Source organism: Schistocerca piceifrons, chromosome 2, assembly GCF_021461385.2.
Source record: "Schistocerca piceifrons isolate TAMUIC-IGC-003096 chromosome 2, iqSchPice1.1, whole genome shotgun sequence".
Classification (NCBI taxonomy): domain Eukaryota; kingdom Metazoa; phylum Arthropoda; class Insecta; order Orthoptera; family Acrididae; genus Schistocerca; species Schistocerca piceifrons.
The window spans coordinates 311,392,345-311,405,264 of record NC_060139.1 but is presented as its reverse complement, the minus strand read 5'-3'; the positions used below and the strand labels follow the sequence as shown (position 1 = coordinate 311,405,264).

The window sequence follows — 12,920 nt, the reverse complement described above, 5'->3', positions numbered from 1 at the left end:
GTCCTCCTAATATGGGGATTTACTGCTTTTTTTGTGCTCAACCATTCCTGCCTTTTCCTTATGTTAGCACACTTAGACACTTTCTCATCACCAGTAATGATACAGTATAGGAATGATCAGTGTTGTTCATGAGCCAATTGAAGACAAGCAACCAATAATGTTCATATGGCCACCCACTGATTTTTGTGATTTTGGCTTAGAGCATGCAGTACCCATACATCCGATTTTTGAATCTTCTCCATTGTATGCAAATGTCACAGAATGTGGAATGATCACAGTTCATCACATTTGCTCCTTTTCAAGTACAATGACATCTATCATCATGGATTAATGAGTTAAAGTGATCTTCATCAAACCCCAAACGTCTTCCTGAATGTGGAGATACACTAATGTCAAAACAATCCTCCTTAAAATGAGAAAATCATTTTCTTGTCATGCTCTATTCAGTGGTATTATCCCCATACATGGCGGAAATGTTTGTGGCTGCCTCCACTGATGTCATCCCTATACTGAACTCAAACACAAGAATATGTCAGATATGTTCCATTTCTCCACTTGGCGCTCCATTTTCTAGCGCCCACAGCTCCACTCACTATCTCCGAATGACAAAATGTCAACTCAGATAACAACAGAGAACTACAAACAAAAAATGACAACTGATAAATAAACCCACAGCAATCGGAATACCAACATGCAAAACAAAAACGCTACAAACTAACCCACCAACCTAATAGACTGGTTTCAAATTCTAGTTCCTTATGTGTGCCACTGTACAATTTCAGTTTTCATTTTTCTCAAACAATTGCAAACAATTATTCATATTCTTCTTTTTCTTCTTCTTCTTCTTATTATTATTACACATATACAAGCCACTAGAGGACCATGTGAAGTGTCTACTCGATGAGAGATTTTCTCGGGTGCTTTCATCTTTCCACTACACATTTTCTTTCTTTTTCCAACCTAGTTGTTCCTCTCTTGAATTTCTTGACCTCTTGGATCACTTTCCACCTGAGTGCTTTGTGGGTGAAAGTTTGTCTGACTTTTGACTTGTATATGTTAACTTCTTATGCCAGCATCCTTCAGATTGTTTCTCATTTCGGTGATTCACTACATGTTCTTACTGCTTTATGTGTACTCCAAGATCTTTCTAGTTTGTCTGATCTTCTCCTGATATGTCCATAAAATTTCAGTCAACATTTCTTTGTATAATGTAGTATTTAGATATCTGCTTGGTCTCTTGTCTACTACACAATCTGTAGCCTTCTTCTGTCTTCCTGGGTCCTACGATTTATCAGCTGATTTTTATCTCTAGATTCTTGATATATTTTAGTGCACCCTTCCAATCCACAAGCAATGCTTCTGGTGCCTACATAGTTTCTAGCTTGATGACTGCATTGTAATGTCAGTTTTGCATTATGTGATAGGCATGGTTGATTGTAGGTATTTCCAGTCTTCCAGAAGAGTCTAATGATCTTTTGATTTCTCTGTGTATGAGTTGTTTTCTCTATCCTATTTGCCTGTGTTATCTACCCAAAATAGTGGGATCTGTGAACTCATCTCTTAATTTCACCATATTTTGCCACCTTTTGTGCTCGACATATATTCTATTTCCTCGAAGGAGATTGTACCCCACCATTTTCAGCCTTCTCTTTCATGCCATCAGTTTGCTTTACTGCAGTTTCTGTGTTATTGTTGTTATTATTACTATTACTATTATTATAATTATTTGAATTTGGCTGATTTATATCATCATACTCTTTTTCTTTTTTGTTTTGTTTCTAAAAATTTCTTCATTCTTGCTCTTAGTTGCACAATTGTCAACAACACTTAAACCATTATTCTTTCTGTTTCCCCTCATGAACCATGGACCTTGCTGTTGATTGGAAGACTTGCATACCTCAGCAATACAGATAGCCATACTGTAGGTGCAACCACAATGGAGGGGTATCTGTTGAGAGGCCAGACAAATGTGTGGTTCCTGAAGAGGGGCAGCAGCCTTTTCAGTAGTTGCAGGGCAACAGTCTGGATGTTTGACTGATCTGGTCTTGTAACATCAACCAAAATGGCTTTGCTGTGCTGGTGCTGTGAATGGCTGAAAGCATGGGGAAATTACAGCCGTCTTCTTGGGTAAAATATTCCGGATGTAAAGTAGTCCGTTCTACGGATCGCAGTGTGGAATGTCAGAGCCCTTAATCAGGTAGGTAGGTCAGAAAATTAAAAAAGTGAAATGGATTGGATGAAGTTACATGTAGTGGGAATTAGTGAAGTTTGGTGGCAAGAGGAACTTACTTCTGGTCAGATGAATACAGTGTTATAAATACAAAATCAAATAATGGTAATGCAGGAGTAGGTTTAATAATGAATAAAAAAATAGGAATGCAGATAAGCTACTATTAACAGCATAGTGAACGCATTATAGTAGCCAAGATAGGCAGAAAGCCCATGCCTACCACAGTAGTACAAGTTTATATGCCAACCAGCTCCACAGATGATGAAGAGATTGAAGAAATGTATGATGTGATAAAAGAAAGTATTCAGATAGTTAAGGGAGATGAAAATTTAATAGTCATTGGAAGACTGGAATTCAACTGTAGGAAAAGGAAGAGAAGGAAAAGTGGTAGGTGAATATGGACAAGGGATAAGGAACGAAAGGGAGGGGGAAGCCGCCTAGTAGAATTTTGCACAAAACATAACTTAATAATAGCTAACAATTGGTTTAAGAATCATGAAAGAAGGTTGTATGCATGGAAGAGGCTTGGAGACACTGGAAGGTTTCAGATAGATTACATAATGGTAAGACAGAGATTTAGGAACCAGATTTTAAATTGTAAAACATTTCCAGGGGCAGAAGTGGACTCTGACCACAATTTACTGGTTATGAACTGTAGATTAAAACTGAAGAAGCTGCAAAAAGGTAGGAATTTAAGGAGATGGGACCTACATAAACTGAAAGAACCAGGGGTTGCGGAGAGTTTCAGAGATAGCGTTAGGGAATGATTGACAAGATCAGGGGAAGGAATACAGTAGAAGAAGAATGGGTAGCTTTGAGAGATGAAATAGTGAAGGCAACAGAGGATCAAGTCCTTAAAAAGATAATGGCTAGTAAACATCCTTGGGTAACAGAAGAGATCTTGAATTTAATTGAGGAAAGGAGAAAATATAAAAATGTAGTAAATGAAGCAGGTGAAAAGGAATACAAATGTCTCAAAAATGAGATCAACGGGAAGTGCAAAATGGCTAAGCAGGGATGGCTAAAGGACAAATATAAGGATGTACAAGCATGTATCACTAGGGGTAAGATATATACTGCCTACAGGAAAATTAAAGAGACCTTTGGAGAAAAGTGAACCACCTGTATGAATATCAAGAGCTCAGATGGAAAACCGTCCTAAGCACAGACGGGAAAGCAGAAAGGTGGAAAGAGTACAGAGGATCTATATAAGGGCGATGTACTTCAGGACAATGTTATGGAAATGGAAGAGGATGTAGATGAAGATGAAATGGGAGATATGATACTGCGTGAAGAGTTTGACAGAGCACTGAAAGACCTGAGTCGAAACATGGCCCCAGGAGTTGAAAACATTCCATTAGAACTACTGACGGCCTTGGGAGAGCCAGTCCTGACAAAACTCTACCATCTGGTGAGCAAGATGTATGAGACAGGCAAAATACACTCAGACTTCAAAAAGAATATAATAATTTCAACCTCAAAGAAAGCAGGTGTTGACAGGTGTGAAAATTACCAAACTATCAGTTTAATAAGTCACAGGTGCAAAATACTAACACAAATTCTTTACAGATGAATGGAAAAACTGGTAGAAGCTCATCTTGGGGAATATCAGTTTGGATTCAGTAGAACTGTTGGAACACGTGAGGCAATACTGACCCTACGACTTATCTTAAAAGATAGATTATGGAAAGGAAAACTTACATTTCTAGCATTTATAGACTTAGAGAGAGCTTTTGACAATGTTGACTGGAATGCTCTCTTTTGAATTCTGAAGGTGACATGGGTAATATACAGGGAGGGAAAGGCTATTAACAAACTGTACAAAAACCAGATGGCAGTTATAAAGAGTCGAGTGGCATGAAAGGGAAGCAGTGGTTGAGAAGACAGTGAGGCAGTTTTGTAGCCTATCCCCGATGTTATTCAATCTGTATATTGAGCAAGCAGTAAAGGAAACAAAAGAAAAATTTGGAGTATGAATTAAAATCCATGGAGAAGAAATAAAAATTTTGGGGTTTGCCAACAACATTGTAATTCCATCAGAGACAGTAAAGGACCTGGAAGAGCAGCTGAATGGAATGGACAGTGTCTTGAAAGGAGGATGTAAGATGAACATCAACAAAAGCAAAACAAGGATAAGGGAATGCAGTCAGATTAAATCAGGTGATGATGAGGGTATTAGATTAGGAAATGAGACACTTAAAGTAGTAAAGGAGTTTTGCTATTTTGGGAACAAAATAACTGATGATGGTCGGAGTAGAGAGGATACAAAATGTTGATTGGCTATGGCAAGGAAAGCTTTTCAGAAGAAGAGAAATTTGTTAGCACTGAGTATAGATTTAATTGAGAGGAAATCTTTCCTGAAAGTATTTGTATGGAGTGTAGCCATGTATGGAAGTGAAACATGGACGATAAACAGTTTAGACAAGAAGAGAATAGAAGCTTTTGAAATGTGGTGCTACAGAAGAATGTTGAAGATTAGATGGGTAGATCATGTAAGTAATGAGCAAGTGCTGAATAGAATTGGGGAGAAGTGGAATTTGTGGCACAACTTGACTAGAAGAAGGGATCGGTTCATAGGACATGTTCTGTGGCATCAAGGGATCACCCGTTTAGTACTGGAGGGAAGCATGGAGTGTAAAAATTGTAGAGGGAGACCAAGAGATGAATACGCTAAGCAGATTCAGAAGGATGTAGGTTGCAGTAGTTATTTGGAGATGAAGAGGCTTGCACAGGATAGAGTAACATGGAGAGCTGCATCAAACCAGTCTCTGGACTGAAGACCGCAACAACAACAACAACAACAACAACTTTATATTACATGAAATGAAAGAATATTGGAGGAAACAAAAAAAAAAAAAAAAAAAAAAAATCAGTGGATATTGGTATGTTGTTCCTGACTCCCCACTGTCGGGGAGGGGGCAAATGAAGATATTCTGAAAATAACTGGTGAAAAACAGCAGATATATATTTAGATTTAACCAAAGCTTTCAATATGGTAAACCCAAGTACTCTCCCAAACAAGCATGAATACTATGGCACTAGGACATTGTCTATGAAACAAGTCAATCATTTTGTACTAGTGGCAAGCAAAATGACATGTGATGTAAAATTACAGATAGTCCTCAGAATATTTGTCAATATTTGTCAGAATAATAATGAATCATCTATGGCAAGGTTTTTCCCATACAGCATTCTGCTAGAACTAGTGTTCCGCAGGAAGTGAACATGTGCTCTGTGAAAAACTGTTACTAATATGGTGGTATTTTCTGAAATTTTGATGATATTAATTATTTTTTTAAAATTGTTAGGATATCCATGTTGTTAGTTATGATTTAAAATAGAAGTGATCACTGAATGAAACAAGTTTGTTCTCATTTTATAAAAATTTTACTAAAAAGTGTTCCATGAAAAGTGTTCTGTCAGAGGAAAAGTTTGGGAACCCCTGATCTATAGGGAACCTAAAGGGTCAGTAATGAAACCACCTCTTTGCTAACTTACATCCATGATCTGAAGGTGCTTGTTGATTCACATAAAACAATTATTTTTGTTGATGGCATGACATTGTTAGCAAAAGCAGCAAAAACTGAAGATCGTCTATATGTAATAAATCCCATTACAAGTCAGCTACATGAATGGTCAAGAACAAAAATCAGCTCAAAATAAAGAGGGAAAACAGTATCAATACATTTTCATAACTATCAAAATCAGTTATCTTTTAAGGGACCTCACATAATGCATAAATGAGCAGTCACTTATGAGTGCTTACTACATACACCTGCAACATGGGTGCATAGTCTGTGGAAATTCTCCAGCAGCTCTGGGTGCTCTCAGAGTTCAAAAGAGGGGTGTTAGCATGATAAGACAAACATTCAAACCACTGTTTATAACAGTGGAAATGTTACCACTACCAGGCATGTATTATGGACACCCTAATGTGTATAAAAATGAAATTGGCAATGACAGTAATATAAGAATAAATGGTGACATACAAAATTACAAAGGAACTCAGATGTAATCCCAGGTAATCTGATTTTGTGTCAGAAAGGTACATGCTATATGGGAATGAAACTGTTCAACAAGTAGTCAAATGATATATATATCAAATATAAATGCACCTGAAAGATCTTCTACAGTACTGCTGCTTCTATTCATAAGTGAATTCATGTACCTCAGTCTATTTGATTTTATGTAGGCCCATGGTTTAATTTTGGCTGGAAGTCATGGTATACACACGATACGTTAAGCTACATTCTGAAGTTGTGATTGTTATATACCAGTAACATTAATGTCAACTGCCTTTTGTTTACAATTGCGGCAACCTCAGCCCAACCTACATAGGTAGGAATGATCATCAAAATAAAATAAGAGTAATCAGAGCTCGAACAGAAAAGTTTAGGTGTTCATTTTTCCCGTGCGCTGTTCGGGAGTGGAATGGTAGGGAGATAGTATGATTGTGGTTCGATGAACCCTCTGCCAAGCACTTAAATGTGAATTGCAGAGTAATCATGTAGATGTAGATGTAGACTACAGTATATCTAAGAGAAGTTCGGATTTGTTCTGAAGCTGTGATCAGTACATATCATCTTTATTTTAAATATTGTAATTTCACTGTTCTCAATTCATGAAATTATGTTTCAAAAGCCTTAATTTTCGAACAGTATTTTGTAAAAAACGATTTCAAGTTTTCAAAAATCAGAACTTGTGATTTTTATGGCTGGGAGGGATTGTTGTTGGTGTATGGTTGAAGAGCTGTTTCCCGGTACCTTAAATTTTTGATCATTCCTACCTATGTAGGTTGGGCTGAGGTTGCCGCAATTGTAAACAAAAGGCAGTTGACATTAATGTTACTGGTATATGAACCATGGACCTTGCCATTGGTGGGGAGGCTTGTGTGCCTCAGCGATACAGATGGCCGTACCGTAGGTGCAACCACAACGGAGGTATCTGTGAGAGGCCAGACAAACATGTGGTTCCTGAAGAGGGGCAGCAGCCTTTTCAGTAGTTGCAGGGGCAACAGTCTGGATGATTGACTGATCTAGCCTTGTAACATTAACCAAAACGGCCTTGCTGTGCTGGTACTTGCGAACGGCTGAAAGCAAGGGGAAACTACAGCCGTATTTTTTCCCGAGGACATGCAGCTTACTGTATGATTAAATGATGATGGCGTCCTCTTGGGTAAAATATTCTGGAGGTAAAATAGTCCCCCATTCAGATCTCTGGGCGGGGACTACTCAGGAGGACATCGTTATCAGGAGAAAGAAAACTGGCGTTCTACGGATCGGGAGGCGTGGAATGTCAGATCCCTTAATCGGGCAGGTAGGTTAGAAAATTTAAAAAGGGAAATGGATAGGTTAAAGTTAGATATAGTGGGAATTAGTGAAGTTCGGTGGCAGAGGAACAAGACTTTTGGTCAGGTGATTACAGGGTTATAAATACAAAATCAAATAGGGGTAATGCAGGAGTAGGTTTAATAATGAATAAAAAAATAGGAGTGCGGGTTAGCTACTACAAACAGCATAGTGAACGCATTATTGTGGCCAAGATAGACACAAAGCCCATGCCTACTACAGTAGTACAAGTTTATATGCCAACTAGCTCTGCAGATGATGATGAAATAGATGGAATGTATGACGAGATAAAAGAAATTATTCAGGTAGTGAAGGGAGACGAAAATTAAATAGTCATGGGTGACTGGAATTTGTCAGTAGGAATAGGGAGAGAAGGAAACACAGTAGGTGAATATGGATTGGGGGGGGGGGGGAAGAAATGAAAGAGGAAGCCGCCTTGTAGAATTTTGCACAGAGCATAACTTAATCATAACGAACACTTGTTCAAGAATCATAAAAGAAGGTTGTATACCTGGAAGAATCCTGGAGATACTAAAAGGTATCAGATATATTATATAATGGTAAGACAGAGATTTAGGAACCAGGTTTTAAATTGTAAGACATTTCCAGGGGCAGATGTGGATTCTGACCACAATCTATTGGTTATGAACTGCAGATTGAAACTGAAGAAACTGCAAAAAGGTGGGAATTTAAGGAGATGGGACCTGGATAAACTGAAAGAACCAGAGGTTGTAGAGAGTTTCAGGGAGAGCATAAGGGAACAATTGACAGGAATGGGGGAAAGAAATACAGTAGAAGAAGAATGGGTAGCTCTGAGGGATGAAGTAGTGAAGGCAGCAGACGATCAAGTAGGTAAAAAGACGGGGGCTAATAGAAATCCTTGGGTAACAGAAGAAATATTGAATTTAATTGATGAAAGGAGAAAATATAAAAATGCAGTAAATGAAGCAGGCAAAAAGGAATACAAACGTCTCAAAAATGAGATCGACAGGAAGGGCAAAATGGCTAAGCAGGGATGGCTAGAGGACAAATGTAATGATGTAGAGGCTTGTCTCACTAGGGGTAAGATAGATACTGCCTACAGGAAAATTAAAGAGACCTTTGGAGAGAAGAGAACCACTTGTATGAATATCAAGGGCTCAGATGGCAACCCAGTTCTAAGCAAAGAAGGGAAGGCAGAAAGGTGGAAGGAGTATATAGAGGGTTTATACAAGGGCAATGTACTTGAGGACAATATTATGGAAATGGAAGAGGATGTAGATGAAGACGAAATGGGAGATAAGATACTGCGTGAAGAGTTTGACAGAGCACTGAAAGACCTGAGTCGAAACAAGGCCCCGGGAGTAGACAACATTCCATTAGAACTACTGATGGCCTTGGGAGAGCCAGTCATGACAAAACTCTACCATCTGGCGAGCAAGATGTATGAGACAGACAAAATACCCTCAGACTTCAAGAAGAATATAATAATTCCAATCCCAAAGAAAGCAGGTGTTGACAGATACGAAAATTACCGAACTATCAGTTTAATAAGTCACAGCGGCAAAATACTAACACGAATTCTTTACAGACGAATGGAAAAACTGGTAGAAGCGGACCTCGGGGAAGATCAGTTTGGATTCCGTAGAAATGTTGGAACACGTGAGGCAATACTAACCTTACGACTTATCTTAGAAGACAGATTAAGAAAAGGCAAACCTACGTTTCTAGCATTTGTAGACTTAGAGAAAGCTTTTGACAATGTTAACTGGAATACTCTCTTTCAAATTCTGAAGGTGGCAGGGGTAAAATACAGGGAGCGAAAGGCTATTTACGATTTGTACAGAAACCAGATGGCAGTTATAAGAGTTGAGGGGCATGAAAGGGAAGCAGTGGTTGGGAAAGGAGTGAGACAGGGTTGTAGCCTCTCCCCAATGTTATTCAATCTGTATATTCAGCAAGCAGTAAAGGAAACAAAAGAAAAATTTGGAGTAGGTATTAAAATTCATGGAGAAGAAATAAAAACTTTGAGGTTCGCTGATGACATTGTAATTCTGTCAGAGACAGCAAAGGACTTGGAAGAGCTGTTGAACGGAATGGACAGTGTCTTGAAAGGAGGATATAAGATGAACATCAACAAAAGCAAAACGAGGATAATGGAATGTAGTCAAATTAAATCGGGTGATGCTGAGGGAATTAGATTACGAAATGAGACACTTAAAGTATTAAAGGAGTTTTGCTATTTAGGGTGTAAAATAACTGATGATGGTCGAAGTAGAGAGGATATAAAATGTAGACTGGCAATGGCAAGGAAATTGTTTCTGAAGAAGAGAAATTTGTTAACATCGAGTATAGATTTAAGTGTCAGGAAGTCGTTTCTGAAAGTATTTGTATGGAGTGTAGCCATGTATGGAAGTGAAACATGGACGATAACTAGTTTGGACAAGAAGAGAATAGAAGCTTTCGAAATGTGGTGCTACAGAAGAATGCTGAAGATAAGGTGGGTCGATCACGTAACTAATGAGGAGGTAGTGAATGGGATCGGGGAGAAGAGAAGTTTGTGGCACAACTTGACTAGAAGAAGGGATTGGTCCATAGGACATGTTTTGAGGCATCAAGGAATCACAAATTTAGCATTGGAGGGCAGCGTGGAGGGTAAAAATCGTAGAGGGAGACCAAGAGATGAATACACTAAGCAGATTCAGAAGGATGTACGTTGCAGTAAGTGCTGGGAGATGAAGAAGCTTGCACAGGATAGAGTAGCATGGAGAGCTGCATCAAACCAGTCTCAGGACTGAAGACCACAACAACAACACAACACTAAATGAAAATCAAGTTCAATATCATCTTGTACACTGTACTGCATAATTATGATCAATAGGTTAAATAAATAAATAAATAGTAGTAGTAAATGAGAAGCTGACTACTAGAAGGACAGTGAATTACTTTGGCATGAACAAGAATATGCACTCACATCAGACAGGCAATTTTATTTTATTTCAAATACAATACCAAGACACCTGTTTCATTTTAGAATAAGAGAATGACATCAAAGTAATATTTCAAAGAAGTCTTTCAATCCTTTAAAAAATTAAAAATTCTTACTTAGCTGCAATGGTATATTAATTAAAGATCTTCATCTAATGCTGATATTAGATACTGACCATCTTTGCATAGATCCTTTGCATTTTCCTGACAGTCATCTTTGATTATATCATCAGCATTCTTTTCATCCTTGCTGAATTCCAATATGTTCCCTTGTCCTTCAACTATCCTCTCTTCCAGTTGCTGTTGCAAGTTCTTGTCCAGTGTCTGCGCTAGCAGAGAAGAGCGCTTTGAATGTCGCTGGTTGCCAAAAAGTTCATCATCAAATGATATTCGAGCAGACTGCCGGACTCCCCACGAATAGTCACTGTTCTCCTCTTCTGGAACATTTCCGTGTCACTCACACAGAGCATATACAAATACAAAATTAAATATGAAAATTAATATGGGTCAATAATAGCAGGAAAATCTAATTATGCACAGCTTAATTTTTAATTTAAAATAAAAGTTCCATAACTTTGAATTCTACTTGTGAACTGCCTGGTGTTATGAAAGTTTGTGATAGCTGATGAAGCATATAGAGAACACAACTTTGTTTGAACATAATGTTGCCTTAAATGGGGTTCTTAGCATTGTACGTGCGGGATCTTTCCCATGACGCAGAATAAATTCAAACCCAGGCTATTAATAGTGTGTCCTGATTGAACTCCACTTAGCATAGGTGAGCTGCTGAATGACATACCCGATTCTTACAGAAAAGGTGACTGAACAGCAGGACAACTGAAACTACGAGGGCAATCCCAATAGTAAGGTCTCCTATATTTTTTAAATATACAAACAACTATTTATTGTTTATAATATTAACATCCTTTTAAGGATTGAAGAATGCTTTATCTTTCTACATAATCGCCATTTTTGACAATGCATTTCCATAGATGCTGTGGCTGTTTTACAATACCCGTCATATATCATCTTGCTGCCATGTTTTTCAGCTTGCCATTGGAGCAGAACAGTAGTCCAGGAAAGTGTTCCTTAAATTTGGGGAAAAGTGGTAGGCACTTGGTGCCATGTCCGGAATGTATGATGGGTTGGTGATGAAATTCCAAACAACGTTTTACAGTGGAACAATGGTTTGAGGGGGATGTGTGGCTGAGCTTTACATGTGGAACACTAATGCCCTTGTTCAACATTTTTCTTTTCTCCAGAATTGCCCTTCACAGTCTTTTCAGTGTTTTACTGTGTCTTTCAGTATTTATTGTTGTCCCAGCAGGTAGAAAGTCTACCCATAGTACCACCTTCAGGTCAAGATGTGCAGTTGCCATTACTTTACTGGCAGACTGTATTTGTTTGAATTTTTGCAGCTTGGGCAAAGAGGGATGCTGCCACTCACTTGACTGTTGTTTTTTGTCAGGCGTAAAGCGAAATGTCCAAGTTTTCATCACCCATCACAATCGAATCCAAGAAGTTGTTCTTTTCATCTACACAGCAGTGAAGAAATTCACAGGAAGAATCAACTTTTTGCTGTTTGTGTCTTCTCTCAGCATACGTCGCACCCGACTCGCACATACCTCCCGATATTGCAAATCTGCTAAAATTCTGGGGATGGTGGTTCAGGAAACTGCAGGAACCAAAATGCAGAAAGCACTCACAGTGATCCTCTGATCTTTACATATGGTTTCCTCAATCTCACCAGAAATCGACAGAATACCGTCCCTTTCTTTGTTGTGAATTTCAGTATGACTGGCTGTAAACACTCTATACCATAAGCAAACATTTTTGACATCCATACACAGCTGTCCATATTCTTCCATCAACTGTGATGAATTTCAACCAGATTAATGCCTTTTGCATTCAAAAATCAAATAACTGCACAGCCTTCACGCTTTGTGTAGTGCACAATGGGAGCTCCACAGACACAGGCCTACTTGGATGCACAGGTAAAGAGGTAAGCCACTCACAACAGTACGGCCAATTAGCATATTAACAGTTCTCTACAACCCCCCCCCCCCCCCCCCCCCCCTTGAGAGGAAAAAAAAGAGGAGATGCTTTTTTGGGATTGCCCACATTAAGTTTTATTACTGAAGAGCAGCTGGACAGCTGGATGCATAGTGTAATGTAGTGATGGAGAAAAGAAAGGAATGAACTACATCTACATTTTGAAAAGGAAAAGAGCAAGAGAAAAACACAAAAATTAATAACACGCAAAACCGAGTAGACAGAGAATATCTGCAAGAAGTTTATAACAAGTATTGTCCAATTTCCAACAAAAGTATTATTAATACTCTGATATAACATGTAGAAGGCACTCTTTCTCCACA

General features: G+C 38.5%; 1 protein-coding gene across 1 annotated transcript in view; it reads right to left on the bottom strand.

Annotated features, from left to right (window-relative positions):
- The window catches only part of LOC124777969 (kinesin-like protein unc-104), a 348,239-nt gene that overhangs the window by 72,375 nt on the left and 262,944 nt on the right, over nt 1-12,920 (bottom strand). The window contains exon 22 of the mRNA XM_047253531.1: nt 10,722-10,982. Within this exon, the coding sequence (XP_047109487.1) occupies nt 10,722-10,982 (261 nt within the window). The remainder of the gene's footprint in view (nt 1-10,721; nt 10,983-12,920) is intronic.